The following is a 14,828-nucleotide window of genomic DNA, read 5'->3' as shown; positions in this document are numbered from 1 at the left end:
TCCCAGATTGAGCTCTCCCTTTCCCTCTGCTCCTCCTCCCCTCCCCACTCCCCTTCTCCCACCCTCTGCTCTTCCCCCTTCCCCTCCCCACAGCACTTGGGCATACTTGTATATATTATTTATTACTGTATTTATTTTGTTAATGATGTGTATGTATCTATGATTCTATTATCTTGATGATATTGACACCAGACTACTTGTTTGGTTCTGTTCTGTGCTGTTTTGTTGTCCATCTCCCCCTTTTACACTGTGAGCCCGTTTATGGGCAGGGATTGCCTCTATTCATTCATTTATTCAGTAGCATTTATTGAGCGCTTACTATGTGCAGAGCACTGTACTAAGCGCTTGGAATCGGTAACAGATAGAAACAGTCCCTGCCCTTTGACGGGCTTACAGTCTAATCGGGGGAGACAGACAGACAAGAACAATGGCAATAAATAGAATCAAGGGGATGAACATCTCATTAAAACAATAGCAAATAAATAGCAAATTGCCGAATTGTACATTCCAAGCATTTAGTACAGTGCTCTGCACATAGTAAGCGCTCAATAAATACTGCTGAATGAATGAAGGAACTGCAGAACAGAAAGGACTCAATTAAAATTTCATACCGATGTCTATCTCTCCCTCTAGACTGTAATCTCATTAAGAGATGGGAACGTGTCCGCTGATTCTGTTGCTTTATATTCTCCCAAGAGCTTAGTACAGTACTCTGCACATAGTCAGAGCTCAATAAATATCACTGATGGATTGATTGATTGAACTAGTCGTGCATTCTCCTGCCATACTTTTGCAATTATCTGTGCATTGAGATTTTTTTTCCTCCTGCTCCCATTGGAGCATATATGAGTGCCTTCTGAGTGGAGAGCACTGTACTAAGCACTTGCCTGTCTGCCTCCCCCGTTATCTTGCCTGTTCCTTGAGGGCAGAGGGCTTGCCCACTGCTTCTGCCGTTCCTTTATCGAGAACTTAGGACAGTTTCCACTTTAGCTACCCCATCTAGCAGTTTACATGGCCCTCCCTGAAGTGATCAGATGCTCAGTGAACACCAGTGAATGGGTGGGGGTGGACAGCCCATTACAACCCTGAAAGTCATTCCTCACTGGCCACTCTGCTTCTAAAGAAGCAGCGTGGCTCAGTGGAAAGAGCCCGGGCTTGGGAGTCAGAGGTCATGGGTTCGAATCCCGGCTCCGCCGCTTGTCCGCTGTGTGACTGTGGGCAAGTCACTTCATTTCTCTGGGCCTCAGTTCCCTCATCTGTCAAATGGGGATTAACTGTGAGCCTCATGTGGGACAATTACCCTGTATCTACCCCAGCGCTTAGAACAGTGCTCTGCACATAGTAAGCACTTAACAAATACCAACATTATTATTATTATTATTAAAGGACTAAATCCCTGTCTTGAGGTGAACTGCAAGCACTCAGGACACTTCCAAGTGCTTAAAGAAGTAGCATGGCCTACTAGCAAGAGCACAGGCTTGGGAGTCAGAGGATGTGGATTCTAAACCCGACTCCACCACTTCTCTGCTATGTGACCTTGGGGAAGTCACTTCACTTTTCGGTGCCTCAGCTACCTCGCCCGTAAAATGGGGATTAAGACTGTGAGCCCCATGTAGGACAGAGATTTTCCAAACTGACTACCTTGTACCTTGTACCCAGTGCTTAGAACAGTAAGTGCTTAACAAATGCCAAGATTGTTATTAGTGGTAGTGTCATGATTAAGACTGTGAGCCCCACGTGGGACAGACTGATTCCCCTGTGTCTACCCCAGCGCTTAGAACAGTGCTCTGCACATAGTAAGCGCTTAACAAATACCAACATCATTATTGTTATTATTATGTTTTGCATACAGGAAGCACTCAGTAAGTACTATGGAATGAATGAACAATCTGATTTCGAGTCACTATTCTTTTCCCCCCCTTAGGCATCTACCAGTGCCCCCTCGTCCCCGCAGCCCCCAAAGGAACATGCCAGTCACCTGGCATTTCATTCCAACTCCTGTGGAGGGCTGGGGTGGAGGGACCAGGGAAGACCGATGGGTGGGGATTCAGAAAGTTTCCAGCTGGAAGCCTGTCCCGTCCGTAGTAGCCAGCTCCCTGATGATTTCCGGATTTCCCCAGCTGCTCCCTCCCTCTGCACTGCATCCCAAGTCGAAGTGGGTATGGACTGAGAAGCTGACTAAAAACAGCATGGCCTAGTAGATAGAGCCTGGGCCTGGGCGTCAGAAGGACCTGGGTTCTAATCCTGGCTCCGTCACTCATCTGATGTGACCTTGGACAAGTCACTTCACTTTTCTGTGCCTCAGCTACCTCATCTGTAAAATGGGGATTAAGTCTCTGAACCCCACGAGAGACAGGGACTATGTCCAACCTAATTACTCTGTACCTACCCCGGCGCTTAGAACACTGCGGGGCACATAGTAAGTGCTTAACAAATATAAAAAAAAACCTGTGTCAGAACCCCTCGCGGCTCCAGAGCTCCGAGCCGGCCGCCGCCTGAAATATTACCTTGACATTTCCAGCTAATTAGCTAAAATAAATTCAAGCCAGGGCGACAGTCAAATAATGAGGCCCAGATGCACGTGAAAGTTCCCCTGGATGCTTGCAAACTTCCAGACCCGCCCGGCAGCCCTATATCTCGGTCTTCTGTAATGGCCCCACCGGACCCCTCCCCGCCATGCAGGGGCCATGGGACTCGTGACCACAGAAATGTGACCGAGAGAAACGTGAGCGGGCCTGCCTCGCTCGGGGAGGAGCGACGGGAGAGAGAAAGGAGCGAGCATAGCGATAGCGTTTCCCTTAGGCACGTTGTTCTCCCCGATTGCCCGCTCCTACTGAACGCAGGCCTGAAGGCCACACCACCTCCGAGAAGGACCTCACCTTTGGGTTTTGCACTTTTCTGTCACAGAGCATTGTGGTGGTTGCCCCCATCTCCCGAGCCAGATTTCATTCCATGGGGGTTGGGCAGGGTTAGCGAGGGGATTATAGCAGCTCCTCTTTCACATTGGTGGGAAACATTCCCAGCACAAAGGCCCAGGCCCACCCCATCTGCACACCTACAACCTCTCCTCCACTCAGGCCAGCTTACATTCCGACTCCTCGATTGACTTTTCGGAATGCCAGTCGCACACACCTCTCTCCTCCTAGGAAACCTCCGGAGGCTGCCCGTCTTCCTCAGTGACAAACAAAACTCCCAACCACGAGTTTTGGTGCCGTCCACCAGCTGGTGCCATCTTGCCATTAGCTCTCATCTCCCTCCACTCACCCGCCTGTGCTCTTCATTTCTCCCTAGCTCAGACAGTTCTCACTCTCCATAATTCCTGTCCCCTTGTTCAGGCCCTGCCTCTGCCTGGAACGTCCCCCAGCTCACATCCCTCCCACCTTCAGAGCCCTCCTGAAAACCCACCTCCTCCTGGTGGTCTTCCCAGATTAATTCCCTCCCTCATTCCCAGCCACCCTTAGGACTTGCACTTCTAGCCATCGACAAATTCTATTCATTTTTCTAGTAATTAATTTTCCATACCCCTGCTGTTACCAGTCAAATCTGTATTTTCTCTCATGTAGGTATGTGATGTGTCTGACTCTCCCTTTCAATTGTAAGTCCCTCGAGGGAAGAGACTGGGCCTTTTTCTGAACTTGGGCACAGCCCAGTGCTCTGCATTCATTCAGTCGTATTTATTGAGCACTTACTGTGCTCACATAGCTCAGGAGAGCAGCATCCATTGACTGGTTCACGGCGACCCCCCTGGGAATCCCCCTCTGCTGCTGACCCTGCTCAGGCCCACTGGCAGACCACCCGGACACCCTGTAGGAAGGGAACATGTCTACCGACTCTGTTGTACTGTACTCTCTCGAGTGCTTGGTACAATGCTCTGCACAAAGTAAGTGCTCAGTAAATGTCATTGATGATGATGATGACCCAGATGAGGGATCCAGCCAGGATATCAGGGTAGTTGGGGTCAGGGAAGGGGAGCCCCCATCAGATCCTCCCTTACAGAGAATGCACAGGTGACCCTCTGTCCAAGCTGACTGCACAGCCACCTGCTCACACCCAAACTGGGTTTTGCTTGCAGAGGGTGGGGGTCTTTTGCTCCCTCCTCCCCCACCCTAATGAAAGAAGGTGTGTGAAGCAGGGCAGATGGAATTCATTTCAGACCTAGGGGGGGAGGCAGGAGGGGGTTAGCATGATCTAGTGGATGGACCACGGACCTGGAAGTCAGAAGGATCTGGTTTCTAATCCCTGCTCCGCCACTTGCCTGCTGCGTAACTCTGGGCAAATCACTTAACATCTCTGTAACTCAGTTCCCCCATCTGTAGAATGGGGATTAAGACTGTGAGGCCTATGAAGGACAGGGACTGTGTCCAACTAGTTTATCGTGTATTTACGCCAGCACTTAGAGTGGCTCCTGGCACATAGTAAGCACTTAACGAATACCATCATTATTATTGTCACTCTCATCCAGACCCACCCTCCGATGTGATCTCGCTGGACTCTCCCCACACAACGCGGCCTCCCCATCACGGCAGGGGAGCCCACCGCAAGCCGGCGAGGGGCTAATGGCAGAGAGTAGGAGGCGGGGAATGCTATTAGAGGCTGGAGCTGAAGGCCACTTAAGTGCTCAGGGTAATCAGCAGTGCGCCAGGCAGTCAGCCGGCTCTGCAGAGAGGGACCGGTGATAGCAAAACTGGGAGTGAAACCCAGAGCCCCCCACGCAGCCCCAGACATGGGGGAAGGGAGGTGGTGGCGGGCGGGGAGACCCACTAGCAAAGGGAGAAAAGGGGAAGGGGAGCGGATGGAGGCTTGGCACAGGTGCAGGGAGCGGATTCAGAGAGGTATCAGAGACAGGTTTCCAGAGGCAAAAGCTAAGATGGCGAAATGACTCCGGTTCTTTGTCGGGAGGGTGGAGAGAAAACAGGCACGGGTAGTGATGGTGGGAAGCGGGCAGTCGGGAAAGAGGAAAGATCAACTACTGGGGAGGAGAGATTCCTGGGGGCTAAGGAGTCCAAAAAATAGGAGAGTAGCGGGCCCGGAGCAATGCTCCGCCCTGACAAACCCCACAAGCCGGCCGGCAAGATTCCATCTTTGACAGGGCGGGCGGGGACGTGGGAATAAGTGGGCTCCATAGCTCCGCCGGGCCGGGCCCGGCCAGGGGTGTCAGCTAAGACCCCTGTCGGCCCCGGGGTCCAAAGGGATCAGATCTGCCAGTTCAAAATGAATCCTCAGTGGGGGCAGGCTCCCCAGGAGCCAGCAGGGTCCAGCTCACCCACCCTACGTCTCCCTCTGCATGCCAGGACTGCAGGTGGAGGGCTAGCACCAGCTCAGCGTAGTAGTCCCCAAGTCAGGTAACAGATGACGTGGCTCCTCAGGCATCCTGTGGTCAATGGGGGGAAGTCTACAGTCCCCATCCTACCCTCAGAGTGCCCCAGGGCACAGAGAAGCGCAGGGCAAGGCTCAAGCCAAGACCATAGGTTCCCCCATGGCCCGCCCTGTCGGGACCACATGCTGTCTCCTTCAGAGTGGGATCGGGGAGGGGCTGGGGTCACAGGCCACAGAGGAATCTCACTTTCCACTTCTGGGGTAGTCTCCCAGCAAGGTGGCCAACTTTGAGTGCAGGTGGGGGATTGAAAGAGGACGGGGGCTTCAGGGGACAGGGATGAGGACGGGAGGGACAGACATGATTCTCCCCTACTTCTAAGCCTTACTGAAGGCACACCTTCTCCAAGAGGCCTTCCCTGACTAAACCCTCCTTTCCTCTTCTCCCACTCCCTTCTGTGTTGCCCTGACTTGCTCCCTTTATTCATCCCCTCTCCCAGCCCCGCAGCACTTAGGTCCATATCTGTAATTTATTTATTTATTTATTTATTTATTTATTTATTTATTTATTTATTTATTTATATTAATGTCTGTCTCCCCTTCTAGACTGTAAGCTCATCGTGGGCAGGGAATGCGTCTGTTCAACAATGTACTGTACTCTCCCAAGTGCTTAGTACGGTGCTCTGCACATCATAAGCGCTCAATAAATAAGATTGACTTGACTGACTGAGGGGAAAGGCTTCCCCTTAACCCTTCTCCCCACAGGCCACCAGATCCACACAGGCCCCAGCGGGGATGGTATACTGTTTCTCTGGCACCAGCTCGCTGCCAGGCCACAGCCATAGAGCTTGGCCCCTCTGAACTGTGGGCTCCAAAGACTTGTCCCCTCCCCGGAGAAGTGATTTCAGGTGGATGTCGAGGTGTTGGGATTGGCATGGCCACTGGGGCAGCATTTTGAGGGCCGCTCGCAGTCACAAGTACAACCTGACTTTGACTGCCAACGGTACCCATGTTCACGCAGAGGAGCAGCGGGGCCTAGTAGAAAGAGCACGGGCTTGGGAGTTGGAGGACGTGGGTTCTAATCCCAGCTCCTCCACATGTCAGCTTTGTGACTTTGGGCAAGTCACTTAACTTCTCTGTGCCTCAGTTACCTCATCTGTAAAATGGGGATTAAGACTGTGAACCCCACATGGGAACCGACTACTCTGTATCTACCCCAGTGCTTAGAACAGTGCTTGGCACATAGTAAGTGCTTAACAAATACCATCATCACCATCATCTGTACAAGCCTAAGACCCACAGGAGTCCAGCAGAGGCCAACCGGCACCATATACGTCAGGTATCTTTCACGGCTTCCATCTCTCCCGGTCATTGACCAATATGCGGGCATTCATAGACCAGGATTCCACAGCCGCTTCCCAGTGGCGCCCCAGCATGAATTCTTTCAACCCCAGGACCACGGGCCTGGGAGTCAGGAGGACTTGGGTTCTAATCCCAGCTCTGCCACTTGTCTGCTGTGAAACCTTGGGCAAATCACTTCACTTCTCTGTGCCTCAGTTACCTCATCTGTAAGACTGTGAGCCCCACCTTGGGCAGCGACTATGTCCAACCTGCACCGATTAGATTAACTCAGCATTTAGTACAGTGTCTGGCACATAGTAAGCACTTACCAAATACAGTTAAAAAATGTCACAACTTCTCTGTGCCTCAGTTACCTCATCTACAAAATGGGGATTAAGACTGCGACCCTCACCTGGGACATGGACTGTGCCCAACCTGATCAATTTGTATATACCCCAACGCTTAGTACAGTGTCTGGCAAACGGTAAGGATGTAATACACTGAAAAAAACAACAGCCTAATTTCTTTCAATCCCTGAGCCAGAGGACTTCTCAGCCCGAAGCTGCAGCTGGAATGGAGGGAGGAGCAGGAGTCAACTCAAGTACATATCTCGAATTTATTTATATTAATACTTATCTCCCCCTCTAGGCTGTAAGCTTTCTGTGGGCACAAAATGTGTCTATTCATCGCTATATCATACTCTCCCAAGCACTTAGTACAGTGCTCAATAAATACGATTTAATGAATGAATTAATGAGTCCCAAACAAACCCACTGAAAGCCAGTTAAAATATGCAACTGTTTCTTACCCGCAGGCACTCAGGAAGCATCAGGGAGAACTGAGTCTTCCTACCCTAGATGCGACATCAGACGAACCCGGGGGTACGTCAGTAGGACCCAATGGCAAGAATGGAAACTGAATCCAATCACCCTCTCTGACCAGATGTGTGGGATCAGGCTGGACCTTCTAAAATTTCCCCAGCAAAGAAGGGAGGAGCCCAGGAAAACCCATCTTCCCCCGAGTACACACGCAGCAACGTGAACTCTCCTCGTGTGACCCTTCCTGGCAAGGGTGACCCCACAGGCTGTCCAGCCGCCCCCCCGCCCTCAGCATTCTGCGAACGCCCCAAGTTTGGGATCGGGTCTGGCCGGGGCCGCCTCCGGTCCGTGACTCCCTCTAAAATCTCGTTAGTGCTGCTTTACCGTTCCAGGCCTTCCTCTAATTATCGATCGCCAGGCCCGCCAGGAAATTACCTCATCTCAGCCCTACAGTTCTATTTCTAATCATCTCATCATTGATTGCCGAGGCTGTTCTCTAATTATAAATCCATTACCGGCCCAGCCCCGAAACCAGATCAATAGCGCCCAGGAGATGGGGGACAGGAACGAAGCGTCCAGGCTTAATATCATCTTGGCAGCAGTGGTTTTGGGGTCTGCCCCAGTTGGGGGGATGGGGGGAAAGAGAGGGGTGGCAGGTGGCTCCTGTGGAACTCCCATTTCCCAGGAAACAAGTCAATCTGTGCCCTCCACTCTGCCCAAAGCTGTCTCCAAGTGGTCCAGCAGGGCCCAGTCTTCCTCCTAGAAATTGGGGCCGGGGAACAAGTGAGTCTTTCCAGATACGGTGTTCCAGGCGCCCCGTGGCTGTGACTACCCCCAAGACACCCAGCCTGTCCTGGACGGGGCAGATCCCGAGCCACGAATGGCCACTCCCTTCCTTCCAGAAGCTAGGTGGTGGTGACAGAGAGGCAGACCTGCCCCAGACCTTTCGCAGGCTCTTTGGAGTTGGGGCAGATTACCCCCACAGACCTCTAGACTGAAGTTCGTCCTCTAGGCTGTAAGCTTGTTGTGAACAGGGAATGTGTCTATTGTTATAACGTACTCTCCCAAGTTGTTAGTATAGCGCTCTTCACATAGTAAGCGCTCAATAAATCTGTTTGAATGAATGAACGAGTGGATGAACCCCCCTCTGTGCCGGCTCGGGCCAGCCTGCATTCCAGGGCCCGATGCGGAAGCTTCGGGCTGGGCACGGAGGAACCCGGCCACCTTCCTTCCCCACAACCAGGCCCACCCAGGCCGCCCAGAGTCCGGAGACCTCCTGAGCCAGGGATGCTGAGGACTAATGACCAACGATCCAATCGGCTTCCTCTGACACCATGTCCTTGCCGCCACTGGGGCGCAGGGCTGGCCACCGTAGGCTCTGGGTCGGTCTCCCTGCCGGACCACTCTCTGTGGGACGTCCTAAACCACGCTATCAGTCCCAACGATCGGTCGGTGTCTGTCCCAGGTTTCCGGAAGTCCGTGGAGCCTGAGACGTCTTGGTTGGATGAACCAAGCAGAGTCTGACCAGCAACATGGAGGTCACGGGGGTTGTCGGCTGGCTGAGCGCCCGGCTGGGGGTGAGCGGTGGCCGGGGCAGCTGGCCAGCTTCACCTGAGACAACACTGAGCTGTTTGAGCTCTTCCCTCCGCTTCCAAAGTGTCCTCCCTAAATTCCAACCTAGTCCTACCTCTGCCCTCTCTCAACCTCAGAACCTTCTTGGCACCCCAGCATGGCAGAAGCTCTCCGACTGCTCACATGTTGGGCATAAGCCCATAAAATGGGTCAGAGAGGAAAGTGTTACTGGGGTGAACACAGGCAACGATGACATCAGACCAATTTCTTCTTAAAGGGAGAAATGGGAATGGTTTCGCCTCATTCTGCTCAGGTATGCTGAGCTTGGGCAAGTGGCCTCCCCAAGGGTCTCACCTCAGCCACTCCACTTGAGAACTCTTGTCTTTCTCAGTCATCATACCCTTAACAACACCAACCGGGTCAGCCCTTTGGCGCATCCAGCCCAAAACTTTGTCTCCACAGCAGTACCAGGACACATGGAAGAGCCAAATGCTTGTTGTCTTCCTGGACTCTCGTCCTCATGGTCAGGGATGGACCATCCAACATCTCTAACTTGCTCTCCACCTCCTTAATTCTTAATCCAAATTTACTTAATCCCTTCCACTAGCCAAGCAATCATTTATTGAGCCCCTACTGTGTGCAGATCACTAAACTAAGCAGTTGGGTGAGTACTGTAAAAGTAAAGGGCATGATCCCTGCCCTCAAGGAGCCTACAATGTTCATGAATCTTCTAACACGAACAACTTCTCCCTCCAGTAAGTCACCATGGGGGCTCTCATCCAATCAATGATTAGTACTGATTGAGCACAGTACTGATAATACTACTGAGTACTGATAGGCCCCAAGGACATTTTCACCCTATTTGAGCATTATGATGGCCCAGGCATTTTCCTTTACATCCCTGGATTATCCTCTCCTCCGTGGATTTACCCAAACCTTCTCGCACGATGCTGGAATCGGGGCTGAGAGATGGTTTTTTGATTCACAGGCCCCCTCAGGGAGGACTGGGCCCCTAGCATTCATCTGCTGCCTGCTGTCCTAACCCACTTTACCTCCTCATCAGCTCTGGACCCTTCCCGGTATGGCCTAGTGGAAAACACAGGGGCCTGGAAGTCAGAGGACATGGGTTCTAATCCCAGCTCTGCAACTTGCCTGCTTTGCAAGTCGCAGTGCCTCAGTTTCGTCATCTGTAAAATAGGGAGTCTCTACCCGGTTTCCCTCCTCTTTAGACTGTGAGTCTGACGTGGAACAGGGACTATGACTGACCTGATTATCTTGAATCTCCCCCAGCCCTGAACAGAGTACTAGACACATGGTAAGCACTTAGCGAATGCCATCGTTTTCATTGTTATCATTATCATTTCCCCTCTAGTGGGGAGTTTCCAGATCGAGAGCCTCCTCCCCCACCGCCACAGAGACGCCCAGACTTACTAGACACGCAGCAGGGAGGAAGCCGTTGGACCTCGACAGGCTCCACATGCCCTCTAGGTACTGCTGGGCCTGGATCGTCACCGAACTCAGCGCGCCCCCAAGTCCGCCGGTCCCTACAGTCACCTGCACACTGGGACCGGGGAACGCCCCGGGCCCCGCCGCCCACGTGCCGCCCTTGTGCCTCTCCGGCCCGGTGAGGAGCCTCCCGGCCTGGCCCGACGGCAGAGCTGGGGCCCGCTGTGAGGGGGTGGTGGGTGGCACCCCGCTCTGAATGACCGTTCGGGTTCCGGGGCCGCCCGGCGAGGGGCCCTGGATGGTCCGAATGGCCTCCTGCTTCAGCTGGTTCAGGTGAGCCGCACATACGTCGCATCGGGTCTCGCCCTCTGGCCTCGTCTCCTGCAGGGCTCCGGCCATGTGGACTTTGTCCAGAATCAAAGCTGATAATCTGGGATCCTGGGAGAAGGGGACACAGAGAGAGAGAGAGAGACAGAGAGAGGGAGACAGAGAGTGAGAGAGAAAGCCACGTTGAATAATAATCATAATAATAATGATGTTTGTTGGTATTGTTAAGCGCTTACTACGTGCAGAGCACTGTTCTAAGCGCTGAGGTAGATACGGGGGAACGAGGTTGTCCCACGTGAGGCTCACAGTCTTCATCCCCATTTTACAGATGAGGGAACTGAGGCACAGAGAAGTGAAGTGACTTGCCCACAGTCACACAGCTGACAAGGGGCACTTGGACCAAGACAACTGCCACTGCTTCCCAGCCCCACTCTCCATCCCAACTCGGTAAGTGGGCCTGACCTTTCCGCTGTTCAGCGGTGGGCCTCGAGGCCCCTGGTTTCTGCCCATCTCCTTCATCTCACCATTACCTGCTCAAAGTAAAACTCCTTGAGGCAGCGATTGCATCCAGGTATCCCCAGCAAGGTGTCCTGCATCCAGCAAGCAACCGGTGCAGTGAGAATGGCCTCATGAAGCCCCCAGTCCTGTCCGCCCAGGGTGGAGTCCACAGACCCAGTCACTGATTCCCCACCCGGCACCCCTCGGCCTGCCACCCCTCAGTTTCCAGCCCGGGAACCCTGGCTGGAACCAATCAGCTCTCTGACCGGCTCCCTCCTAAGACTCCAGGCGGAGATTAGGGGAAAAGTCAAATCCATCCCTGAATAAATCTGTGCTCCCCAAAATCTTGCCACCCAACAAAGCTGGCCCAGAGAAAGTCCCCACCCCGAGTGGCTTTCGTGATGAGAAGCTTCGAGAAAGTGCCCAGAGCGGAGGAAGGCTCGCTTGCTTCACGGGATAGAACAGAAACAGCTTTTCCGATGCCAGACTCCCGCCTTTAATGAGGCAGGAGAAATAACTTTGCTGGATCCTCGGCAGCTGGCTGGAACCCAGAAGTCTGGACTGCTCCACAGACGGCTGTGGGGTTTGAGGCCGCGCTCTCCAAAACTGATATTAACCCTCCCTGGAGTCAGGCCTAGCTCACTCTGCTGTCCTCTCTCCCAGCCCGTCCGCATGTCTCATCTAGCACATTCCTCCGCCTAAGCCCCCCATGGTTCATAAGGCCAGTGACTGTGTTACGGAAGTAGGAAATAGCGAGATTAGCACAACCTTCTCCTCCTTCCACCCTTCCTTCCACCCGAACACAACCCTGGCATGACCGCTGACAGCTTGGCCCTGAAGTAGGGTGAGCCCTGGACAGTGATTTTTCAGAGTCCAAGCAACGTGACCTAGTGGACAGAGCATGGGCTTGGGAGTCAGAAGGACCTGGATTCTAATCCCGGCTCCACCACTTCTCTGGTGTGTGACCTTGGGCACTTCACTTCATTTCTCCGGGCCTCAGTCACCTCATCTGTAAAATGGGGATTATGATTGTGATCCCCAGGTGGGACAGGGACTGAATCTAACCTGATTACCTTGTATTTACCCCAGCACTCAGTACAGTGTCTGACATGCAGTAAGCACTTAACAAATACCACAATTATTTTTATTATTATTATACACGTATATGGACAAAACCTGGCATGCTCATTCAGTGTAGAAACAGGATGGCCTAGTAAAAAGATTAAGGGTCTGGATGTCAAGACACCTGGATTCTAAGCTTAGCTCTGCCACTTGCCCGTTGGGTGACTCGGGGCAAGTCAGTGAACTTTCTGGGCCTCAGTTTCCTCTTCTGATAAACTAAGATTCGATACCAGTTCCCTCTCCCCTTTAGACTCCGAGCCCCACCTGAGACGGGGACTGTGATGACCTTGTATCTACCTCAGCTTTTACAACAGTGCTTGGCACAGAGTTAGCGCTTCACAAACTAGTATTATTATTAGCCCTTGCAGCAGACGGGAAGTGACTCCGACCCATGGTGAAAACACTTAAAATCTGGAATTCCCGACCTTGAAAAACTCTAAAGCAAAAAAGACTGTTGGGATGAAAGACAAGGTCTGGTTTGGCTTCTGCTCATACGGTAATTGCTTCAATGCCGTGTATTAGTAAACTGATTTATTAACACTCATGAAAGGCCTCTGGATTTTCTCCTGGTTTCGCTCTCTTTATGGGATTTGAGGCCTCAGTAAATCGGCCTTTGAAGTTAACCAGGACGTACGGTCCTGATTAAGCAACCCCCCCCCCCCCCACCCAAAGCCCTCTGAACACTGAGAACAGTTCAGAGAGAAGACTCCAGAACTCACAGCACATGGCTCTCACCTGCTCCGAGCCCTGTCCTTAAGAGAAAACACCAACGATGCTAACTGCCGAGCAGAAATGGGGGTGCCCACGAAAGAACTACAAATGCTCCACCGTTGACCCAGCGGCCCCGATTTCTCGCCCCGAAGCGTCACACGAAACGGGTCAGTGAGCTTTCCGCCGGGCAGCGGCCCCGGGTCGGAGTTCAGCTCCGGAAAAACGAAACGATTCAGAAAATAGGCTTGGGTAAGCACAGATGTCCCCCGAGGAAGGTTGAAATTTTCCTCTCTGGTGGTGGAAAGGGATCCCTGCAGGCTGCGTTCTCATTGTCCGCGAGCAGCTGAAATAAGTTTTTCAAACTGTTTCTCTGGTCCCTTGCTGCTCCTGCTCCCGGTCCCCCCGCTGAGGCCAGCTGTGCGCTTAGATTGCTTTTACTTTTTCCACTTAGTGGGAGAAAAACACCTAGCTAATGGGTGGGCGTGAAGGGGAAAGGAAATACGGAAATAGGCGGCCGGCTCTGCTAAAAACATCCAACGCTACTTGAAAGCGGGCCCAGCCTCTTCCCCTGCGGGAGGATCCAGTGTGACCATATTGTTGTTGCTGGGGCCGCCACCTTCCTGATCCCGGGAGCTTGGGCCTCCCCACCGTTTCACGTCGGGAAGGAGGCCGAGGCCAGGACCCAGCAGGGCTAAACGCCTCCAGGTGAGGTCATCGGGACTCTCCGCTCACTCCAGGGACCGCTGGACATAAGGTGCAGGGAACAAACGGAGTGGGGGGACTGCTACGGGATGGGCTTTGGACCATACAAAGAGAAGCAGCGTGGCTTAATGGGTAGAGCACGGGCCTGGGAGTCAGAAGGACCTAGGTTCTAATCCCGGCTCCGCCACATGTCTGGGCAAGTCGCTTACCTTCTCCGGGCCTCAGTTACCTCATCTGTAAAGTGAGGATTATGAGTGGGAGCCCCATATGGGACAGGGACTGTGTCCAACCTGATTAACTTGAATCTACACCAGCTTTTAGAACAGTGCTTGGCACATAGTAAGCGCTTAACAAGTACTATTACTATTATTCCCGGCTCTGCCGCTTGTCAGCTGTGTGACTGTGGGCAAGTCACTTCTCTTGTCTGGGCCTCAGTTACCTCATCTGTAAAATGGGGATTAACCGTGAGCCTCACGTGGGACAACCTGATTACCCTGTATCTACCCCAGCGCTTAGAACAGTGCTGTACACATAGTAAGCGCTTTAACAAATACCAACATTATTATTATAATAAAAAACTGTTCTAGTGGGTGAGCTCATACAGGAGGTGCCGGCTTTAGCCTCTACACACAATAGGCACTCAGCACACGGTTCTGCACACAAAAGGCACTTAGGACAGTGCTCTGGACACAATAGGTACTAAGTTCAGTATACTGCATATAGTAGGCATCCAGGACACTGCCCTGCCTTCAATGGGCACACAAAAGTCACTCAGTACAGCACTCTGCATTCAACAGATACCCACTACAGAACTCTGTTCACAATAGGCACCCTGTGGAGCCCTCTGCACACAGGAAGCACCCATTACTCTGTTCAGCCCATAGATGGTGTTCAATAAATACTACTGATTAGTTGAATGGCCAAGAAGATTAGGGTGATGATGATGATGATATTTGTTAAGCGCTTACTATGTGCCAA

The 14,828-nt window shown here is 52.4% G+C and overlaps 1 protein-coding gene across 1 annotated transcript in view; it reads right to left on the bottom strand.

The window, feature by feature from the left end:
- The window catches only part of KIF26A (kinesin family member 26A), a 105,830-nt gene that overhangs the window by 56,028 nt on the left and 34,974 nt on the right, over nucleotides 1-14,828 (bottom strand). Inside the window, exon 3 of the mRNA XM_039913715.1 lies at nucleotides 10,476-10,928. Coding sequence (XP_039769649.1) covers nucleotides 10,476-10,928 — 453 coding nt within the window. The remainder of the gene's footprint in view (nucleotides 1-10,475; nucleotides 10,929-14,828) is intronic.

The sequence above is a fragment of the Ornithorhynchus anatinus genome, chromosome 1, assembly GCF_004115215.2.
Source record: "Ornithorhynchus anatinus isolate Pmale09 chromosome 1, mOrnAna1.pri.v4, whole genome shotgun sequence".
NCBI lineage: Eukaryota > Metazoa > Chordata > Mammalia > Monotremata > Ornithorhynchidae > Ornithorhynchus > Ornithorhynchus anatinus.
This window is presented reverse-complemented; position numbering and strand designations above follow the sequence as displayed.